We start from the raw sequence: 17,358 nt of genomic DNA on the forward strand, positions 1-17,358 counted from the left end.
ATTCCACGAAATTACCGAAACACACACACACACACACACACACACACACGAGCAGGTACTGACATACAATGAAGATTCAGACTTGTTGGTAAAATTTCACTTTGAGCAATTTCCCTGGTAAACCCCCTGCTCAGTTCCAGGTAGGGACACAGAGTATTTAGGTATCACTTTCTGCTACCAACTGTTGCATGATTCCTCTGAAGTGGCAGTACTGGAAACAAATTACTGTACATATGCGCATCTGGCTTTCCATACTCAGTATGCCAGCCAACGGCAGCAGGAATACCATTTTTATAATAGGATTCGTATTTCCAGTGGCTTATAATTTCAGAATTTTATCCGACCTTGGCAGTGATCCTTTGAGATTTTCCATTACCATTCGTCTACATCAAGAACTTCCACTGAGCAGATTTGTGTCAGCAAGCCCCTGAACACATTCAGGAAGCTCCTCCATGTAAACAAAGTCTTCTGGTAGATTTTTATTCAATACTAATGATTACCTGCAATCCAACTTATTTCATACACTTGGATGAAATGCATTTTATACATGGTAGAGTTTCCTTTCAGTGGGTCCCCTCTGTTTAAACCTAGCGCTGTGCCTAGTACATATGTGTAAACCCTTGTGTAAGGAGTTCAGGAAGCCACAGGATTAAACATGGGGCATTGCTACTCAGAGCCCAAGGACCCTGAACACGGTTGCTGGGGGATTTCTTATTCTTTGTTACTGTTTTTTTTTATTTTAAACCAGATCTAGTGAAATGGCAGGTAAGTTATTTATTTCTGTCAAATGTGGCATCTTTATTTTCTCTTTTTCTTTCGCACTTAAAGAAAAATGCTGGAAGACACAAATGGTTGGATTTAGTGCTTATTTCTAAGAAATGTGGATGAAGAAGATAAAAAGGATAAACAGGATGAAAAAAAAATACAGGTTATTTACCATGACTTGTATTTTTTCATAAGCAATCTTAAAAGCATAAACTTTTTAACATACAAACACTATTGATAAATGCCAGAGTTTCAAACTGTGGTGCTGGAGAAGACTCTTGAGAGTCCCTCGGACTGCAAGGAGATTCAACCAGTCAATCCTAAAGGAAATCAGTCCTGAATATTCACTGGAAGGACTGATGCTGAAGCTGAAGCTCCAAAACTTTTTGGCCACCTGATGCATAGAGCCGACTCATTAGAAAAGACCCTGATGCTGGGAAAGATTGAGGGCAGGAGGAGAAAGGGGCGACAGAGGATGAGATGGCTGGATGGCATCACTGACTCAACGGACAAAAGTCTGAGCAAACTCCAGGAGATAGTGCAGGACAGGGCAGGCTAGTGTCCTGCTGTTCGTGAGATCTGAGTCGGACGTGACTTAGCAAGTGAACAGCAACAACAGTCATGGATGCACCTTAGATGGAAGATGACAAACTAAAACTGCATTTTCAATACTGAGTTATAAAATTTTCTGCAAATTTGGAGACAATTTGCCAAACTCAGTTACAAAGCACAGGGCCCCGTACCTCAAAGGCAGCGTGGCTCTGATGGAATCCATGCTGGTAACCAAGTGCCCCAACCAGGACACGCGGGGCCCACGAGAGAAGGGTCAGAAGGGTGGAAGTGAAAAGTATCTCCCTCCCCGATGGAGTCCTTAATAAGCACTAAAGAAAGGATGTTTTTTTCCTTTCTTCTCGCCAATTTAGCAAAAGACCAGAATGCACCTGAGAAAAAGTGACGCTGCAGAACAGCAGTGGAAGTAGTGAGGTGGAGCGATGGCCGGGACGACCCTCAGGTCCCTCCAGGGCTCACACTTTCTAATCAAAGGCTCCTGGGTCCGTGTCACCTGCATCAGTTCCCCATCGACAGCGTGGGAGGCAAACACCCACGTCCCTGGGTGGACCGTGGGGATCAAGCGGCCCACAGGAAGGGGGCCAATGCCAGGGCAGAGACCAGGAGCTCAGAGAGAGCTGCTGTTATTACTGAAAGACGACTCTGACATTGTGGGCTGAGCTCCAGGTGTCCTATTAACCAACTGTATGACCCCAGACAAGTGACTTCATCTCTTTCTAGAAGCGACGTCTCTTTTTAGACTTCATCTGGAAGGTGGTGGCGGCAGTGGGCCTCAGGATCCCACTGTCACCTCTACCAGGAATTCACCTGTTCTTGCAAATTTCCTTTCATTCTTATTTTCACAGTATCCTTATGATTCAGGTGGTTTTTTCTTTTTGGCTATTAGAGGGGACCTGAGAGCACCGTCTTACATGTCTAAAAGCCAGAGCATTGAAGAAAATGATCTCATTCCCTTTCATCTGCCTTTGTGAGAGGTTATCATCTTCAATTTGACTTCCTTCATCACGCTCTTAACCCTACAGTTCCTCCTATTCAATTCCCCTTCAGATGGCGACAGTCCTGGGCAAGAGTCACCAGATCTAAGCCCCCAGGGTGGGTTCAGGAATCACTGTTGCAGAGAGAGTGCTCATCAGCAAGATGAACTTCAAGAGAAGTATCACTGAGAGATCGTTACCTTCGTGATGATGCCTCTTTGCGTAAGACACAGACTCCCCCTCGTGCTGTGCGTGGAACTTCTGGATGCACCTCCTCACCAGGTCCTCCCAGCCTGGCTTCATGGCTGCCCGCATGGTGCTAGTGTCCAGGGACGTGATCTTGCCTAGTAAACAACAGTGAGCATTTGACCTACACACTGATCTATTCTTTAGAGAAATAGTTAAATCTTAAAAAGATAAAAATTGATTTCTTTAGGAATAGGTAGCGTAAGTGCATGGACCAGGAAGGTAGAAGGTGAGAAGAAGTGTCCCCCCACCACCCCACCTCTAGCTTCTGCCCCAGCAGCAGCTGCTGTGCTCAGCTTCTTCATCAGCTTCTAGACCATTCTTTGCATTGACAAACACCTAAGTATTCTAGAATGATTTCTTTGCCCTTCTCTGCTGAGAAAATTTACCTTGGAGATCTTGGCGAGTAGTGAAACTTTCTGATGAGGGAAGAGCTGGTCTCTCCTTCATGGGAACTCTTCTAGCCACACAAATCAAGCAGGACTGCAAATCTTCAATCACATACATTGATGGTTATCATAGGAGTCTTTTGTAGTGTTTCAAACAAAATCAAATGCACTTATGACAGCACAACCTTGTAGGTCAGTAAGGGAGAGAGCAACGAGACACTATGTACCTCTGGTCCTCACCTGGAGTGGGAAGCAGCTGGGGGAGGCTGAGATATGGGGAGCTGAGGATAAACTGCTGAAGCCACACGACACACGATGAATGCGCATCTGCTATACTACAGGTGACCATCCGAAAGCATCTCCCCAGTGGTGGAAATGAATGGAACCCGTTCTTATTAACTGGCTGATATTAACAACCAGCTGAATTCTTAATAAAGCCTACAAATGATGACAACTGAAACTGTCAAGGGTTTTCTCTTTGAGTTTTAGGTTCATTAAGATATAGGAAAACTAGATATACGTTCTCCTGAACTATGTTGATGCTCCTACAATGGCAATATGCAATTTAAAACAAAGTATATAAAGAGTCTAGACTCAGATTCAGAGAACAAATCCTAGAAAATGCAGTGTGTCTCAAGTTTAGTTTCTTGGCCATGGCTAGGATCTCACACAACTGATGCTAAGCATTTATTCCTTACCCTACTTCAACTGTTTTATGTGTCTGTGTTCACTTCTGGAGATCAGGGAGGATGTGTTTTATCTTGTAACACGCAGAGCACACTGCAAGCCCTTTCAATTTCAAAAGTGCTGGATAAAAGGTTGATTAAAAAAAAGTCTCTTCATACCTTATGTCACTGATTTATGATTTTAAATTTGGGAAAGAATGTCTTTAAACATATCCAATAATAGTATCACAAACATAAATGTAATCCTCATCTTCAACATAATAAAAGCTAAATTTTTGAGCACTTACTATGAGATAGACATCTTTCTAGCTGCTTTATAGGCTACTGATTCATTTAATCCTCTTAACAACTCTATGAGGCAGGCACTGGCATTATCTCCACTTAACAGAGGAGAAGCCAAAGCATGAAGTTTCAGTAACTTACCCAACATCAAATAAAATTTTGGGGAAGTGAGGATTTGAACATGAGTGCACCATGGCTCAGAAACCCTACTCTTATGCTATACTATGTAAACATTCAGAATCAGATTTTAAACGGACAAACATGTTGACATATACAGCACAAAACCATAAATTAGCTTAGCTATAGAATATGGCTTTAGAATATTACAGATGAATTAGCAGCACTTACTCTGTTGCATACAGGAGAATAAAACAGCTTGACATTCCATCTCTACGTAAAAATTTAATTTTGAAAACTATGTATCATCTGTGACAGCTCAATTACTTCCTTTCCAATAAAATTTAAATTAAAAATTACTTACATATTTTTTGAAAAGAGGATTAAATATCTATGCCAATCATGGTACAGGCATGCTCATTTAATCCTTATTACACTGTGATACTGGAATTGTTGATTTCACTGGTTAAGAGAATACGTGGGTGTTCAGAGAGGTTGAGAAGCTTGCCCACAGTCAGCGCTGATATGCAGCTGATGTAGGACCTGGCCTGTCTGATTATAAAGCCCGCAAAGTTTCTACTGACTGACGGGCCTCGGCTCTTTCCCTTCTGCTACACACACAGGAGGCCATATTCAGCACTGTCCCATATCGTAGACAGTGACAGTCTCAGAGGTGTAGAGCAATCTCCTCAGAAGGCATAGGGGTGGACACTATATCAGTATCTCTTTAAAAGGAAGCGCCTAAGAGCTTACAGTTTGGAACTCGTCTCCCACTCCCACTCCCATCTCCATCCTCTCTTATTCTGGATGCAGCATCCATAGACAAACCACACAAAATTCATTAATCCCTCGGAAGTATACAAAAGATGTTCTTTGTACCATGGGTGTTTTCTAAGGTGTGGCTTGGACCTTGCTGCAGATGTTCAGAGATGCCTAGGATCCCTGAGAGGTTCAATACTAGTGGAATTGTTCTGGCAGGGTAGCTGCTAGCCACACGGGGTATTTAAATGAAGACTTAACAAAATAGACAATTTGGTCCCCAGTTGCATTACTGACATTTCAGATTCTCAACAACTACCCGTGGCTAGTGGTGGCTGTTCTGGACGCTGCAGACACGTAACACTGCCCTCGCCGCAGAAAATTCTATTGGATAGTGCAGTTTTAAAGACTTGATAATTAAACTGAGCACAAGAATTGTTGAGTAGGTGAAAAGAACAAAGGAACTGCCTCTATATTTTCCTTTGTGCGGCCTCTAGTTTCAGATTATTAAGTGTGAAAGAAGTAGCACAGGAATACATGACACTAACATAAGAGAAGTGGCCCCTACCTTCTCCTTCTTCTTTGATGGACTTTGGTTGAGAGACAGCAAAGCACTGCATAGTTTCGTATTTCTGATGTGCTTCCTGGTTATCATGACCTTCCTCTTCTGACTCAGGTAAAGGTTTTACCAGCATCCGACAGTTGAAAGTATGGCTGTTCCGCCTGGGAGGTTCGCCGGACCAAGCTCCCCCGTTCACTGAGCAAAAGGCAAAAGCAAGCCAACAGGGTGAAGAAACTAGTGTCAGACTGGCTTCTGCCAAGTTATCAAAACAGGGTAGGAAACACGCAGTGATTTTACTTTCATATGGTGTTTACACTTTTCTAAGTAACTTCGAAATCTATAGGGGGAAGAATGACTGGGTGAATTCTTGGGAAACTTCGTGGGAATCTCAAATGTCTATCACACTGGTTAGTCTTCACCCGGACCCTTTCCCTCCGAGCTCAGGCCCTGATTTCTCACCAGCCCCCTCTTACCCATCCAGCTGGACCTTTCACGTTGCTGAGCACAAGACCTGCCCCCGTCACTGTCCCTCCCCGGTCCCACATGCACATCTCTGCACCTGCTACCTCGTCTTAAGGCCAGGACGTCTCCACGTCTCCTACCCACATGTACTCCTGCCCCAAGGCTTGAGGTCCTGTTGCTTCTTACTGACCCCTCTTCCCTAAAACTTCACCAAAATTTGAAGTGTATAATCTGTAATTGGGCTGTATCTTTTTTCTTCATTAAGACTGAAATAATCTTGAGAATACACTGCTAATGTCATTTATTCCCTTTCAGTGAAATACTACTATACTATGTCTTCTATTTTCTTATCAATACTTAGGAATTTAATACCAATATATTAAACTTATATATTAATTCAAGAAAAAGGTGATGTAAGAGAAGAAAGACATGTTTTTTTTTCAGATGCATTAGAGAAACCAAAAAGAGAAATAAAAACGGGCCAGTCATAAGATAAGCAAAGCACTCTCAAAAGTCACTAGCTAGAAAACATTTGAAGGACCAATTAGGTCCCACAGTGCTAACCCCACAGACACTGGGCTGCAGAGACGGAAAGAAGGAAACAAATCCTAGAGAGAAAAAGGAAATATCAAGTTAACTGCAAGAAACTGTTTTACTGAAGGAACCACAGCTAGCTTTATATAGACATCTGAAAAGTTTATTTTACCATCAATATTCTTAAAAGCTTATTTACATAAAGGAGACTACATAGAGTAATCAAAGGAAAAAAGACCTCTTATTAACTCAGGTTAATAAGTAATTTGAAAGTATAAAAAAATACAATATAATGTAAGGCAGAGAGCTATTTAGACAAGTGAATAAATAATAATATTGAATTAACAAGTACAGGTCCTTTGAGGAAGTCATAAAATTACTGAAGAGATTTGAAAATACTAGTTATTTGAAACAAGAAATCCCATTTTCTTGTTCATTTACTACAGGATATAATAGAAGGATCTCACATTTTGTATTACTGTTGCAGTCACTTTAAACAAAGGGTTTATCCTATTAAAAGAAGAGCTAGCCATAACGGAATGTGAAAGGGCCTTTTCCTATTTACTGTGGTGACAATGAGACCAGCCAGTATAAACAGTTTTAAGAAAAGGAACAAAAACATTTGCTAACTCAGGACTTGACTTTATTCTCTACTAAAATATGCACTTCTTTTTAGCCATGAAGATGTTCTTAGCATCATCAGTTTAAGTGAGAATATTAAAAAAGAGCATTTAGTGAGTGGGAACAGTTATGCTCCCCAAGCAGCCACTGAGGTGGGCCCATACAGTGAACCACCCACTTTAAAATATGGCCCTTTATAATCACGGACGCTTTTGGACAGCATCTCCAGGTCAAGATGAGGAGGGCAGGAAGGGGCAGCAGTGGGTGGGGAAGGAGGCAGTACACAGCCGTGTCACCTGCAGAGCCATGAGAGTCTGTGAAGCCAAAGAGCCCACTTCGGGCTCCCAGGCTGAGAGCATCCGAACCGCGACACACCACTTGTTCCTTCACATTTTATTTTTAGAACGTCGTATACACCCACATCATACTCTTCACAAGCCGGGACTCAAAATAAACTCAATCTCAAGCTTCTCGTGACCTTCTACTTCTTAAGTGGTCATGGAGAAAAAGGACAAACAGAGTCGGCTGGCACTGGGTAGGGTGGGAGGCAATTGGGCACTGTCTTGAAAAAAAAAATCACCAAACAAACCCCATGAAAATAGTTGCCATATACTGCTTTCCATCTGAAGTCCTTTCACTTACTTTAAATATAGGGTCAAAACGATCATTCATAGACCAATATCTACAGATGGGCTTTTCTCCATGACTTCTAAGCTTAAAACATTTAACACAAGCATCTCTTACAACACTCCCCAGTTACTGTTATCCCTGACTGACAGAAAAGAGTCTGTTTCACCTCCCGCCGGCCAAGACGATGTATGTGGGGGTGGGGTGGTGTGGGGTGGTGAGCGGAGACCCGGAGGACATTCGTTTACCTATGGACTTTGGCAGCAGGTTTTTGACGAATTCAGTGTGGTCCCCAACGTGCAGAATGCTATAGACACTTTTGTTCATCAGCTCTTCCTGGTTATACCTTAGGTACTGTGTCACATTCTCTGAAACAAACACAACGTTGCCTTCCAGGTTCACGACAAAGAAGAACCCGTCAAGGGCCTACGGGAAGAGGCACAAACTCTGTTAGAAAGACTGCAGCGGACGGTCACGTGCAACTGTTATGAAGGGAATGGTCCTTTTAAGGGAAACATGATTCCCTCATGGAGAAGAAGAGATCTCTCTCCCACCTCTCCTCGCATTCAGAAACAACAAACACATTTTTCTTGGTGAGATGATTCCATCTTAGAAAATGGGACAGAGCCTACATCAGGGTTTCTTGTCATAAACTAAATGACAAACACTCATTCTGTTACTTTATCAGGAGATAATTACTGCTACGTTAAGAGTATGCAGGCATTTATCTGTATTTTCCGAATGAGATGGATGTACTCCGCAAGGGGGAGAACAACTCGTATGCTACTGATCCAGTTCAGAGCTATTACTTTTCCTTGGTGTAGTTCCTCATGGAATACAATGCGAGGGAGAAGTCACTGGTAATTTCCCACAGTTTTAGGATAAATGCCAAGGAAAAAAAAAATCAGAAAATTTTGCCAAGCTGCCAAGTCTTAAATGAAAGAACTGAAAATGATCTCAGATCTTTTTAAGCAACGCCAATCCTTGATTGTCTGGTGTCATGGGGGAAGGTTCTGGGAAGTGTGTGTCTGATGCGACAAACCCGTCTTCCTGGGGACCTCTGGCTGAGACTACACAGGGCCTTGGGGTTTAGGTTTCTAACCCCGAGGGAAAGAAAGTTAACTAACTGTGCCTGGCTGTATTTCTTTATTCTCCAAGTTGTTAAGATGTAGGTTCCTAAATCACCCAGAGAGCAAGAGCATTTTTCCTGTGATGGGTGCATGGTTCACTTTGCTATCATTATATCGACACATTTAATGAGCCTTAAACACACTGTGTCATTTTATTTTTACTTATTTATTTTTTTGGCTGTGCTGTGCAGCTTGTGGGATTTCACTTCCCTGACCAGGGATTGAACCCACGGCCCTTGGCAGTGAGCGCACAGGGTCCTAACCATTGGACTGCGAGGGAATTTCCCACTGGGTCATTTTAACATTTACAATTCTGGAAGGAATGGTTTCCCTTTGTCAATTTACAGAAGAAGGAAAAATTGAGACTCAAAGAGGGTAAGTGATTTGCCCAAGCTCTTGCAACCAGAGCTGGGATACAAATCCGGGTGGACTGCCTCCAAAGCTTGTGCTTTGATTCCCAGGTGGCAGAGTTCTCCCCAGTGTTGACCTAGAGCGCTGACTTGTCACAGCTGTTGGACAATGCAAAGTCTGGGCGCTCAGTGAGTTTCTCTTAGTTCTGCCTCCTTTCCCTTTTTGATGCTCATTTGCCAGAGCTGTTTTATGGATCAGGGAGAGATTAGGACTGGATGAGGCTTGATAGTGACCAGGCATTCCCTGGATCAGGGCCAAGGGGTCCACCCAGTTCATGCCAGTTTCTTCAGGCTGTGTATTTACTGGTTTTTCACATGGATGTTTCATGGACACACCAATATAACAATGTGCATGACTGAGGCATAGTGTTTTACTTTTTCCTCAAGTTATTATTTAACAGGCTCTTATTCTGTGAGCTTTCTTTGAAATATTTCACCTTTAATTCTATTTTCATGACAAAACTACACACTCTCTCAAATTAGAACCGACCACAAGGTACCAATAAAAAGCTCTTAAAATATATACATATGTGTATGTATGTATATGTGTACATATATGTATACACACACACATAACAGACACCATTTTGTTTTAAGCTCTTCTTAAATGTTCATTGTGCTGTTCCCATTGGTGTAAACAACGTGCAAGCCAAAGCAAGACTGTGTAAATAGCTTTCCATGATAGGTTGGCATCAACTGTTGGAAACCTTGTGTGAGTGTGTGCACATGTGTATATGGGGTATGTGGGGAGGGAGGTCAGGAAGTAAGTCAGTTGATTAGTTATGTACTAAGTGTTCTTTTAAACTCACAGCTTTAAATATACCTTCAACAGGGATTCTCATGATAATATTATCTACGGGTCACTTTTGGAAGTGCACGTGGCTTCCTACTGCTTTATACAATGGTAAAGATATAGTGGAAAGATGAAATTCTTTCACCTTATAAAACTATTTGTTTTCTTAAAGCTTACTATGATATGCTGTCATGAAAAAACCTGACATTTAGTTTTGTTGCCTAGCAACTACTATGCTATGATGTAAGCATGAGTGTGCATCTATGCCTAGAATGGCTCAATGAGAGCAAGTTTTCTCTGTTTAAATTATTACATGTTAACAGGGAAAAGATGCAAATTCAAACCTTAAGTCTCTAGATTCAAAGCATTATCTCTCACATGTTTAGCACTGAAGTCCTGCTACACAGGTGTTTTGCTCAATGCACTGAATTCTCAGAAGACTATTTTGCAACAGTGAAAATGTGGATTTGATCTTATGAGATAAGACCCGCTGACATCTAGCAATCTGATTTCTGCAATTAATGAGCTTGCTCTCAGAGAGCTTGAGTCACAGCCTTGTGGTTATTGCCAGCATCTCTTTTTAGAAGCCTTGAAAATCTTCCCAAGAGTTTCCACCCTACTTTAAGTCATCCCCAATGTAAGTAATAAACACAGGTATACCGGATTTTCCTAACTGTAATATTTAAAATTCCCCATCATTTCCAAATGAATTTTGTTTCCAGTTCTTTCATCGAATTCTAAGAGTCCACCTAGTTAAGGGTTTTCTCAGCTGCTTCTAAGAACCAAGTAGGAAGCAGCACTCTCTGGCCTTCCAGTGCCTTGTCAACTCTGGAAAATCAGGTTAAGTCTGTTTTCACTTTTTCTCTAAAAATTGTCATTACGTGTTTTCAAGCCAGTGATGAAAGAGAAATAAGCAGGGCCCAACATAGGGTCCTGTAAAGTCTTTTGGTCAGCAGGGTAGTCCCAAGCGCTGAATTTTGTCATCTCTAAAAATAAAGACTGGGTCAGACAATCTTTACATTTTTTTCTGTGTCTCCCTAGCCCCATTATACAGTAGATTTTCACAGAATTAGACTTTCTAAAAATAAAAATCATCTTATGCGCCAACTGGTTATCTTTGCTTTAAAAATCCTAATTTCTTCTATATGTGCGGCGCTGCCAGTGAAGCAATTCTACAATGGCAATGCTGCAGACCTTCTGGCCATGTGATAATTTTCAATCTCATTATATCATCAGCAGAGTAAATTATCCTGAGAACTGACATAATTTATGTCTCAGGGCTCCTCTGCTTCTTGTTATATATTCACTGACATTTTTTTCCCCTCATCTTACCATAGCCTACATCCTGAATTTTAATTTTGGAATAGGTATAGCAAAGAATCTGATGCTTAATACTGTACTGGGTTAATAAAATAAGAAAGTGGGACTTAACAAATTCTAGATAGTAGTCTGGTCATGAAAACTCCTAAAGTTAATAAAGAAATGGCAGTTAATCAAGAAGGAGGAGATATATGTACACTCACAGCCGATTCACACTGTGGTACAGCAGAAACTAATACAACACTGTAAAACAATTACATATCATACTCCAATTAAAAAAAAGTTGGCCCCCCCCAAAAGAAATGGCAGTTAAGATCACCCATTGCAGTGATGCTTATCTTAAAAGTTCTGAATATTACTTCAATTTTTGTCTTCATGAAATCAATAATCTAGATTCATGTAGCATAAATAAAAAGTGTAAACCTCCATTTGGTTCTCAAATTTTAGCCTGTATACATAATTATCTGTACTTGCACAGGTGAAAATCTAAGAATTCTGGCAACATTTCAAAACACAATGTATCACAGAATTTAACAGGACATGTGAACATGAGTGCTTGTAAAATGAATGCTCAAGCATTCATTTTTTAATGAACTTTAAGCACTTAAAGTTGGTCAAATTTATATTCTAATCTAGTTAATTTAATTCTACATTATCAATCTGAAAGGTATGTAAGCTGGAACCAGGAGTAAATTTTAGATACATATTAGTAAGCTCAAGAGGTCAGCAGTACTTCCATCTTAAGAGTGAAAAATAAATGTGGATTAGCCTTAAATTATATTCACTTAAAAGTGAATTTTTTTTTTTTAAACTTTTTATTTGAGATTGGAGTTTAGCTAATTAACAATGCTGTGATAGTTTCAGGTGGACAGCCAAGGGACTCAGCCATAAGTATACATGTATCTGTTCTCTCCCTCAAACTCCCCTCCCTTCCAGGCTGTCACATAACATTGAGTAGAGTTCCCTGTGCTATATAGTAGGACCTTCTTGGTGGTCCATTTTAAATACAGCAGCATTCACTGAAAGATTAAACGGAATACTGGGAAGATCAACAGCAGGGTGAAATACCTCCAGCATCATCGGCCCCAGTGCATCCTTGTCAATGACCCCCTGCCCGGTAGACGATACGTCTGACTTCTGCACTTCATCGATGTTGGCAGCTGCTGCTTTCTCTGCAACAAACACGAGTGTGAATTAACTGGCATTCTATTTCAAGGACAGAGTGACACAAGAACATTTTTATTGTTATGACTTCAAAAAAAAATCTTCAGCAGGATCAGATCAGACTGTAAAAGAGCTAGAGAACATCCCCGCTGCCATGGCACGGGAGAAACTGCTGGAAGCGGGAGCCAGAACATTAACTTTTCACCTCCAGGACCTGTGGCTCAGAGCCCCTTTCAGGCTGCCGATAAAATGAGTTTAGAGGTTTCATGCCAGTCCCCAACAAGCATTTTTTTTTTTTTAAAGACTGCAAAACTGTTATATACTGCAGCACAATTAGGGCTTTCTGCAGACTCCCCAGGCAGGGATGACTGACCGGGAGTCTGTAGTTCAGACTTCGGGAGAGAAATCAGAGATGTGTCTGAAGGAATAAAAACGAGTCCTGACCACTGTTGCTGCTTCCATGGGACACTCCTGTGGCTTTTGGACTGTCCCACCTCTTGTCACCTTCACATTTAGAATAACCAGAAAGACTGGCCCCTCCCTGGAGGAAGGTGCTTAACGACATGAGGCAGAGAGCGGGACACCCTATCAGGCACTCGGAGAATTTCGATGGCAGCCCTTTCATCTAGTTCAGAGATGCATGGTCTGGGCTCCTGGACTCAAATGGGTGAAGCAACTTCCCGCCAGGCCTGGGAAGACATGCCGTCATGGAAAAGGCTTGTGGAAGAAACAGATGCACAGTCATCAATGTGTATGCAAGTGGGTTATTTCGAGAACACCAAGAAAAGTTTAAAGCATAACAAGATACATCTCAACAATTTGTTAGAAAACAACACAACACAATGTGCCAATTATTTGTCCTGGAATAAATTATAGCCTTGTTTACACTGCATGTTATCTCTGTAATTAAATGCAAGTTAAGAAAACTGTGAGGACGAGATGGTTGGATGGCATCACCGACTCAATAGACATGACTTTGAGCAGACTCTAGGAGACAGTGAAGAACATGAAGGACAGGGAAGCCTGGTGTGCTGCAGTCCATGGGGCACAAAGAGTTGGACACGACTGAGAGACTGAACCACAGAGAAAACTCTAAATCAATTCAGTACTCAGAATCAACTTGCTTTCATGAACTTAGCAGACTCTGCTTCTTTTTTTTTTTGTAACAGAAGATTTTACACAGTATTTGTGAAAACCTGTAAAGGTTAATTTGTACCTGGGAGCCTATAGAAAATAATTAGGAATTATGCAGGCCCTCCAAATCTTGATGGAAACTGTCCACCTGCATATGTATCAGTGGGAAAGGGAAGAGGGCCTGTGTAGTTCAAGTCTCAGCTCAGCCACTTAGTACAAGTCAGAGCATGTAACTTCAACTTTTGGAGGCCTTAGTTCCTGCCTTCTTGCTTCATGTGCTATGACAGGAGTAAATGGGATATGTAAAACACACTTTAAAAACCAGAAAGTAAGGGCCTTCCCTAGTGTTTAAGACTCTGAGCCTCCCATTCAGGGGGTATGGGTTCAATCCCTGGCTGGGGAATTAAGATCCCACGTATCGTGCAGCACAGGTAAAAACAAGGAAAAAAAACAACCCATAAGTAACTTAGAAATATAACTTACTACTAGCATATCTGTCTTAGCTCTTCCTGACTGAGTTCCAGAGGCAGAGGTCAGAAGCAGGGAGTATCTGTTTTCTCAGTGACTCTGCGACATTCCTGATTCACCTGCTTAGATCTGAATAATTGTGACTGGCTATAAATAGAGCTGTGGCTTGTCTATTAGCCTTTATAACTCAGCATGTGAGGATGTGCTAGTCCTCCCTTCATCTTTCCTTGCTGCCCTCCCCAGCTCTCGACTGTAGGTCCCTCCCCCTAGCTGCTGGCTTGGTCTCAGCCCAGCTCTTGAGTCATTCTCACCTGGGGCAGGCGGGATCTCAGGTACTCCTCTTCCCCCCTCCCCATTTTTCCCGGAAATTTTTTCATTGCCAAATAACTCCCAAATAAATACATATTGGGGCATACTCCCCCCAGCCCCAGTTCACTCTGTGAAGCTGTATATTTCTCTTCAGTTTCTGCTCCCTTCCCCACATCAGTCCGGGGACAGGACTGGCACCGTCAGCTGCTGCTTCATCTACTTTTCCTCTAATTTAACAGCCCTCCCCTGTGAAGTCTCTGCAGGTTTAGGCCTAAAGGATCCCTGAGTTTGACGACTACTGAATCGCAAAAGTCATGTAGTAGACATTATAAATGTCCCACAGTCCTTTTATTTACTTTTTGTCTTCCATGTGGTGGCATTCAGGGTGCAGGAGTATTAAAACTGTGCAGACTGAGTAATCCTCAGCCTCATTTTAGGGCAAAATAATACAAAGTGACAATGTTTCTGATAACCCATTTCCAAGTCCTTTGGTAAAAAAACCTGAAGAACAGTTGATATACAATATTAAATCAGTTTCTGGTGTGCAATAAAGTGATTCAACATTTTTATACATCATAGTCCACTTCAAGTTGTTATGATAAAACATTGCCAATAATCCTTGAATTATATGTTACCTCTGTGTATCTTATTTCCCAAGTCCTTCAGAGACAATCAATATATTTTGTGAGATATTTACATTTTGAGGATCTGATTATCATGCTGAAGACCCCAAAGTTTCCTCATCCATTCAACATTTTGTGGAATTAAAAAATTCAAACTTGGAAAAACTCAATCACGCAGATTCCTAAACAGTGACAGACTTTCAGATTGGGGTATCCCAAATGTTCTAGCAATGTGTTCAGGTGCTGAATTTTTGATGCTTATCAGAAAATACAGAGCATGAGATTATCATTTTCTTTCATCTTTAGGAATCTACAGATCATAATTTAGGTTAAGGGCCTAAAATTTAATGTAAGAGATAATTCAGAGGGGGCAAAACATTTTTTGGGGCTCTACTGGAAAGCCTGGATAAAAATAATTATCATCCTGAAAGACTGCAATGATCAACCATGTCATTTTTTTCCCTCTTTCTAACATTTTTGAAAGGAGAAAAGCAGCAGCTAACAGGCACTCACAGATAATGCAGGGCTGGCATAAGGAAACTGGCCAGAACACTGTCCATGTGTCTCAGTGTCCTGCTGTGTGTTCCAGTCATGCTTGTGGTACAGGTGGAATGAAGGATCCTTGTGGGATGAGAGGATACATCTTGCTGGGGGCAAGGGGTAGGGGGCATCTACTGAGTCAAACGAGAACCTAGGGCTGTACAGTGAGGAACTATAAATTCAAAGAAGAGATTTTTTTTTTTTAAAGGCTGGACAGAGCTGAAAATACTTCACATCCCCTGTAGTGGTGTTGGATTCTGTGGGATACGTGAGTGCATGGCAAAAGCAACGGTTGTGTGGCGTCTGTTCCTGGGGAAATCTCAGCCTGGCCTCTGAAACCAGTGTTCAGGAATAATGGCCAACAATTTGTCTAAGCTGGAATTTTAGGAATCCTGGACTCAGAATAAAAACAACAAAAATTTTCCCAAGGTCAATCTCAAATTATGTTAGTGTACTGGCAAAGAAAATTCCAGATGAGGCCACTGAGTATCTGCAAGAGAACTTTTAAAATGTTCAGTGTTCACACAATGCTATTCATGTATTTACTCAGAGAATGGGAACTGTTCACTACTCACAGAGTAAATAAATAAGAAAAAAGGGTAAAGAATTTAGGGACCTTCATGCCTGTCCTCACTGAAGATCTATACATATTTATTTTTATTTACTTTTTGTTAACTTGTCATCTATTCAATTCTGTATTAGATTTGTGCTTTGGCTACTTCTCAATATTAAAATCTCAATAGTATGAAGTGATAGAAAAGACATAGAAATATGGCTTTACCAAGGTAATCTGAATCTAAATTAAACTGGCCATGAATTTATGTTATTTGGGTACTTTTCATGAAGTAATTACTACCTCCGTACAAAGTTCATTTGGGCTTTAGAGTCAAATAGGAGGAAGAAAAAACTCCTTTGAGATATCTTGTCATGTTACCCGGACATACATTGGTATTTTGTGGGAGCATTTCAAGAATGAGTATGCTATTTTTATGTCCCAGATATAAATAAGCTTAAATCCTTAGATATATTTATACTTCTGTAAGAACAGCCATTACTATACTAAAACATACTATTTAATATTTTTAAATTAGGCAGTTTTCTCAGTGGTCACAAATTATATTTACTTTTCTATATTTTGCATCCATTAACCATAAAAATATATTCTGTCACAAAAATATCCTTCAGTAAACTCCACAGTTTACTGAAAGATCATCCCAGATCTTTTCAAATGATCAAAACCTTATGAAATCTCATTATTACAGGTGGAACTCTTACATTGAAAAAAGAGATGATAAAACTGAATTTTCAGAGCCTACAAAAAGCTTTCTGCTCCATGCCCTGCTTTCCAGTTCTTCTGCACTTTGACTATTAAGGTTGTTCTTTTTAGGTAAAGACTATGACCTGAGAGAGTGACAATGAAAACAGTAAACTGTCCTTTTCTTCCTCACCCCCTAAAGACAAAAATGCCATGAAATAGCTCTAGGTCTTTGTAATAGCCCAGCGTTACAAATGCAAAGCTCTGATTAAAGAGACTGTCCAAGGATGCGGCCGTCATCTTTCTGCTACTGACCCTCCCTCCTGGGTGGCTGCTCCAAGAGCAAGCCCATCCTTCTTCCATTCACCGGCACTCTAGAAATCCAATATCAATTAATTAGATTTCCAGTTTCAAAGCAAAGAACAAACCCCATCTCTTTAGGGACTGTGTTAAGATGAGTCATACCACAAACTGGGAGAAAATCATTAATATTATATTCCATACGCTTTTCTTCATAAGTAATTATTACTTACGCTTTCTCTCAGAACAAAAGGAAAGGTGAGTAGGGAAGCGTTTAATCTCTAGATATTTAAGTGATTTACAAATACAAAGTAAAAA

At 40.9% G+C, this 17,358-nt stretch overlaps 1 protein-coding gene across 4 annotated transcripts in view; it reads right to left on the reverse strand.

The window, feature by feature from the left end:
- Positions 1–17,358, reverse strand: part of NCOA2 (nuclear receptor coactivator 2) — a 285,061-nt gene that overhangs the window by 46,995 nt on the left and 220,708 nt on the right. For all 4 annotated transcript variants that reach the window (XM_027561151.1, XM_027561153.1, XM_027561154.1 and 1 more), the window contains 5 exons: positions 12,316–12,419; positions 7,843–8,020; positions 5,357–5,545; positions 2,945–3,046; positions 2,510–2,653 (listed from right to left, as the gene is read on the reverse strand). In XM_027561151.1, the coding sequence (XP_027416952.1) occupies positions 2,510–2,653; positions 2,945–3,046; positions 5,357–5,545; positions 7,843–8,020; positions 12,316–12,419 (717 nt within the window). The remainder of the gene's footprint in view (positions 1–2,509; positions 2,654–2,944; positions 3,047–5,356; positions 5,546–7,842; positions 8,021–12,315; positions 12,420–17,358) is intronic.

Source organism: Bos indicus x Bos taurus, chromosome 14, assembly GCF_003369695.1.
Source record: "Bos indicus x Bos taurus breed Angus x Brahman F1 hybrid chromosome 14, Bos_hybrid_MaternalHap_v2.0, whole genome shotgun sequence".
NCBI lineage: Eukaryota > Metazoa > Chordata > Mammalia > Artiodactyla > Bovidae > Bos > Bos indicus x Bos taurus.